The sequence below is a fragment of the Bombina bombina genome, chromosome 4 (genome assembly GCF_027579735.1).
Source record: "Bombina bombina isolate aBomBom1 chromosome 4, aBomBom1.pri, whole genome shotgun sequence".
Taxonomy (NCBI): Eukaryota; Metazoa; Chordata; class Amphibia; order Anura; family Bombinatoridae; genus Bombina; species Bombina bombina.
Genome location: NC_069502.1, coordinates 779,768,436 through 779,774,620, shown reverse-complemented (window position 1 = coordinate 779,774,620; position 6,185 = coordinate 779,768,436). Strand labels below are relative to the sequence as shown.

At 42.6% G+C, this 6,185-nt stretch overlaps 1 protein-coding gene across 1 annotated transcript; it reads left to right on the top strand.

Annotated features, from left to right (window-relative positions):
* The first annotated feature begins 230 nt into the window (after positions 1-230).
* On the top strand, positions 231-686 carry LOC128655596 (ATP synthase subunit g, mitochondrial-like). Its single transcript, XM_053709186.1, has one exon. It carries the CDS (start codon positions 259-261, stop codon positions 580-582), a length of 324 nt encoding a protein of 107 aa, XP_053565161.1. The 5' UTR covers positions 231-258; the 3' UTR covers positions 583-686.
* The last annotated feature ends 5,499 nt before the right edge of the window (positions 687-6,185 follow it).

Sequence of the window (6,185 nt, the reverse complement as noted above, 5' to 3'; positions counted from 1 at the left end):
TGCAGTCTGCCACCTAAAAGGTGGCGGACAAGTTAAGGAGCAGTGGATACTTTGGGGGTAGATTGCAGCATCCGCTGCTTGTTAAATCTACCCCTAAGTTATAGTGCTATGACTTCTTTATTCATACAGATGTAATGTAATAATGACAGACTCTTATGCGTTTCATGCCCGCAGACCCTGTGGGCTGATTTAACCTATCAACATTCTTTATATATCTGCTAACACGTTGCTCCGTCTCTGTATAGTTCACCTAGCAGTATGGCCCAGGCAACGCAAAAGCTGGTCAAGGCTGTGACCGTAAGGGTCCCTCAGCTAATTAGCGCTGCTGTCACATATTCCCGTCCTCGCTTGTCTACTTTCTGGTACTATGCCCGGGTAGAGCTAGCTCCCCTAAGTCCTGCTGAAATCCCAAAAGCCATTGAAAGTATTAAGGGACTAGTGAAATCTTTCCAGGGTGGCCGCTGGTCACAGCTTACAGTCAGGGATGCCACACGGAATGGGCTTGTTGCCACAGAGGTCCTAATGTGGTTTTATATTGGAGAATGCATTGGGAAAGGTGGCCTGGACGGATACAATGTGTAAGACATCTTGTGTTCACCATCTGAATCCTGTACCTACTCCTTTCACCTAACATCTTGGACTGAATAAACTGCGGAGATGAGATCTCTGTGCAACTCCACAGATTATCGGCGTTGTCTTTATTCACACTGTGTCATTATCTTGTACAAACACTTTATCTGGAAAAAAAAATCAACCTATTTAAAATAAAAAAATAAAAAATATATATATATCTGCTAACACTGGTGAACTCCTGCTGCAATTCTAACGCTTCGTGAATGACTAACAGAATGCTGATGGAGGATATGTAAACAAAAATGAGTACATTTGTAAATATTACAAACGTCCAGTGAATGCATATCATGCACTTTTACCGCTCATGTTTGGCTAGCACATAAAGCAGGGGTCGACAAATCTGCTGAAAATTTAGGAGCCAGTAAGAATATTTAGGAGCCAGACAGTGGTATTTGCATTTAGATATATGGAGAATAACTCAAAAAGTTGGGAGCAGGGGTAAACTTCTAGGAGTCAATGGCTTTCTAGCTCCTTGGTTGGTGTCGACAAATCTCCTGAAGATTTAGGAGCCAATAAGAATATTTAGGAGTCAGATTGGTATTTTCATTTACATATATGGAGAATAATCCTAAAAGTTAGGAGCTGGGGTAAATTTCTAGGGGCCAGTGGCTTTCTAACTCCTTGGTTTGTCGAGCCCTGACATAAAGAGCTGCACCACATGAGTTTATTTTCCTAATCATTCTACATTTGCACTTGACTGCAAGTTTATCACATTGAAGCAATGAATATATTGATACTATGATAGTTTATTGTACAATCATTGTATTACAATGATTATGTGAATGGTTATGGATTATAAAGTTAAACATTTAGTTACCAATCAGCAAGCACTACCCAGGTGCTGAACCAAAAATGGTCTGGCTCCTACGCTTTCATTTTTGCTTTTTCAAATAAAGATACCAAGAGAATGAAGAAAAAGTAATAATAGGAGAATTAGAATGTTGCTTAAAATTGCCTTCTCTATCTGAATCATGAATGTTTAATTTTCACTATTCATTTAATGATTCAGATAGAAAATGCATTTTTTAACAAGTTTCCAATTTACTTCTATTGTCAATTTTACTTAGTTCTCCTGGTATCCTTTGTTTAAAGAGTTATCCTACATGAGCTCAAAAGCGTGCACATGTCCTTAGCCATCAGGCAAGTGTTTGCAAAAATGCTTAAAACAATGTTAAATATAGTTACAAACTCTGCTGTCATCAGAGACGTGCAGTCATAGGAGGCAGGTGAGGCACTGCCGCACCTGCCATTTGGGCCATTTTTAAATTAAAAATAAAATTTTATTAAAAAAAAATAATAATAATAATAATAAAAAAAAACATTTTTTTTCACTATGTTCCGCAATAGAGAGGCAGCATAGGGGTCTGCTTTCTCTCTATTGTGCAGTCTTGTAGCATGATGCGCCACCCGGTGGTGGTTTGTGGAGCAGCGCGGCTAATAAACTTGATAGGGAGGCATGATTAATGCAGCCTCGTAGGTTGCTGGGGAGCCAATAAGCGCCTGTCATGTATGTTCTACTGGTGATTGACAGCACCAGGAGAACTTGACCGGCGATGTTTGGCTCTCAATGCGCATATGCAAAACAACTGTCTTATGCTTTACTGGGGCAGGGCAGTTAGGTTGCTAGGTTACAGAGTTACTGGAAAGCGTGTGCTACTGTATTGAGAAGTTGGACCCTGCTGACTGGTTCCTGCAGCTGCAACCTGAACTCTGACTTTAGAACTGTCTACAGGCTGTGTGTGTACAACATTATTGTCAGGTTGGTGACGGTCTGAAACAGTTTAGCTTGGCCTGGGGTGTGCCTGTATAGATTTAAAACATCTGCTGCAGCTTTATCAGGTATGGTGCTGTGTTTGTTGTTTTACGTGGTAAATGAGAGGACAGAGCTGCATGGAACATAGTGCGTAGTTTCACTCTAGCAGTAAAAAAGATTTACTGCATGACTGTTTCTTCTCTTGACCCCTGAAAGCACAAATCGCAAATAATTAAATCCTAAGAGCTGAAAACCGGACAGCCTGCTACTGAGAGAATGGCAGGAATACAAGCCTTGTCTCTTCACTTTTAGCTCTGTAGCAGGCTGTCAGGATTTCAGCTGTTAACTTTCACTTTCTCCTTTGCTCTTGCTAGTCCAAGTGTCTATATTTGCATAAGATATATGATTGGACATTTAAGCAGGTAAAAAAAGCTAAAGATATATATTAAAATAAGTCAAATGTATAATAATCTGTCATCAAAGCTGACAGGAGGGGAAAAGGGAAAAGTAATGCTATTTGTGATGTAGTGTCTTTCTTATAGTGTGAGTGTGAAATTGTTGGAATATATATATATCTGAAAACAGAGTTTCTTGCAAAGACAAAGACTGATGAAAACAGAATTTATGTTTACCTGATAAATTTCTTTCTCCTACGGTGTGTCCGGTCCACGGCTTCATCCTTACTTGTGGGATATTCTCCTTCCCCTACAGGAAATGGCAAAGAGAGCACACAGCAAAAGCTGTCCATATAGTCCCCCCCTCTGGCTCCGCCCCCCAGTCATTCGACCGACGGTTAGGAGAAAAAGGAGAAACTATAGGGTGCCGTGGTGACTGTAGTGTACAGAAAATAAAAATTTTAAACCTGACTAAAAGCCAGGGCGGGCCGTGGACCGGACACACCGTAGGAGAAAGAAATTTATCAGGTAAGCATAAATTCTGTTTTCTCCTACATTGGTGTGTCCGGTCCACGGCTTCATCCTTACTTGTGGGAACCAATACCAAAGCTTTAGGACACGGATGAAGGGAGGGAACAAGTCAGGTTACCTAAACGGAAGGCACCACGGCTTGCAAAACCTTTCTCCCAAAAATAGCCTCCGAAGAAGCATAAGTATCGAATTTGTAAAATTTGGCAAAAGTATGCAGAGAATACCAAGTCACTGCCTTACAGATCTGATCAACAGAAGCCTCGTTCTTGAAGGCCCATGTGGAAGCCACAGCTCTAGTAGAGTGAGCTGTAATTCGTTCAGGAGGCTGCCGTCCGGCAGTCTCATAAGCCAATCGGATTATGCTTTTCAGCCAAAAAGAAAGAGAGGTAGCAGTAGCTTTCTGCCCTCTCCTCTTACCAGAATAAATGACAAACAAGGATGAAGTCAGTCTGAAATCCTTTGTTGCTTCTAAATAGAATTTTAAAGCACGGACCACATCTAAATTGTGTAACAAACGTTCCTTCTTCGAAACTGGATTCGGACACAGAGAAGGAACAACTATTTCCTGGTTAATATTCCTGTTGGAAACCACTTTGGAAGAAAACCAGGTTTGTACGCAAAACAACCTTATCTGTATGGAATACCAGATAGGGTGAAGTACACTGCAAAGCAGACAATTCAGAAACTCTTCTAGCAGAAGAAATAGCAACCAAAAACAGAACTTTCCAAGATAGTAACTTAATATCTATGGAATGTAAAGGTTCAAACGGAACCCCTTGAAGAACTGAAAGAACTAAGTTTAGACTCCATGGAGTAGTCATGGGTCTGTAGACAGGCTTGATTCTGACTAAGGCCTGTACAAATGCCTGTACATCTGGCACTGCTGCCAGACGTTTGTGCAACGAAACAGACAGAGCAGATATCTGTCCTTTTAGAGAACTCGCTCACAACCCTTTATCCAAACCCTCTTGGAGAAAGGAGAGTATCCTAGGAATTTTAATTTTACTCCAAGAGAATCCCTTGGATTCGCACCAACAGATATATTTTTTCCATATCTTATGGTAAATTTTCCTAGTCACAGGTTTTCTGGCTTGGACCAGAGTATCTATAACTGAATCTGAAAACCCACGCTTAGATAAAATCACGCGTTCAATTTCCAAGCAGTCAGTTGCAGAGAGACTAGATTTGGATGTTCGAATGGACCTTGTACTAGAAGATCCTGTCTCAAAGGTAGCTTCCATGGTGGAGCCGATGACATATTCACCAGGTCTGCATACCAAGTCCTGCGTGGCCACGCAGGAGCTATCAGAATCACAGAGGCCTTCTCTTGTTTGATCCTGGCTACAAGCCTGGGAAGGAGAGGAAACGGTGGAAACACATAAGCTAGGTTGAACGACCAAGGCGCCACCAATGCATCCACTAGTGTCGCCTTGGGATCCCTGGATCTGGACCCGTAGCGAGGAACCTTAGAGTTCTGACGAGACGCCATCAGTTCCATGTCTGGAATGCCCCATAGTTGAGTTAACTGGGCAAAGACCTCCGGGTGGAGTTCCCACTCCCCCGGATGGAAAGTCTGACGACTCAAATAATCCGCCTCCCAGTTGTCTACTCCTGGGATGTGAATTGCAGATAGATGGCAGGAGTGATCCTCCGCCCATTTGATGATCTTGGATACCTCTCTCATCGCCAAGGAACTCTTTGTTCCCCCCTGATGATTGATGTACGCTACAGTCGTCATGTTGTCCGACTGAAATCTTATGAATCTGGCCTTCGCTAGTTGAGGCCAAGCCAGGAGCGCATTGAATATCGCTCTCAGTTCCAGAATGTTTATCGGGAGAAGAGACTCTTCCCGAGACCATAGACCCTGAGCTTTCAGGGAGTCGAAGACCGCGCCCCAGCCTAAAAGACTGGCGTCGGTCGTGACAATGACCCACTCTGGTCTGCGGAAACTCATTCCCTGAGACAGGTGATCTTGAGTCAACCACCAACGGAGTGAGTCTCTGGTTAACTGGTCTACTTGAATCTGAGGAGACAAGTCTGCATAATCCCCATTCCACTGTTTGAGCATGCACAGTTGTAATGGTCTTAGATGAATTTGAGCAACCATTAAACCTATTACCTCCATGCACTGAGCTATGGAAGGCTGAGGAATAGATTGAAGAACTTGACAAGCGTTTAGAAGCTTTAACTTTCTGACCTCTGTCAGAAAAATCTTCATTTCTACAGAATCTATTATTGTTCCTAGAAAAGAAACCCTCGTGGACGGGGACAGGGAACTTTTTTCTATGTTCACCTTCCACCCGTGAGACCTGAGAAAAGCTAAAAAAATGTCTGTATGAGCCTTTGCTTTGGAAAGTGACAACGCTTGGATTAGAATGTCGTCTAGATAAGGTGCTACAGAAATGCCCCTCGGCCTTAGAACCGCTAGAAGGGACCCTAGCACCTTTGTGAAAATTCTGGGAGCGGTGGCTAAATCGAATGGAAGAGCCACGAACTGGTAATGTTTTTCCAGAAAGGCGAACCTTAGGAACTGATGGTGATCTTTGTGGATAGGAATATGTAGGTACGCATCCTTTAAGTCCACGGTAGTCATATATTGACCCTCCTGGATTGTTGGTAAGATCGTCCGAATGGTTTCCATTTTGAATGATGGAACTCTGAGGAATTTGTTTAGGATTTTTAAATCCAGAATTGGCCTCAAAGTTCCCTCTTTTCTGGGAACTACAAACAGGTTTGAGTAAAAACCCAGACCTTGTTCCGCTGCTGGAACTGAGTGTATCACTCCCATCTTTAATAGGTCTCCTATGCAATGTAAGAATGCCTGTCTCTTTATCTGGTCTGAAGATAAGCGAGACATGTGGAACCTTCCCCTT

Coding starts and splice junctions, on each gene's coding strand:
- LOC128655596 (XM_053709186.1), top strand. CDS start 259: ATGGCCCAGGCAACGCAAAAGCTGGTCAAGGCTGTGACCGTAAGGGTC.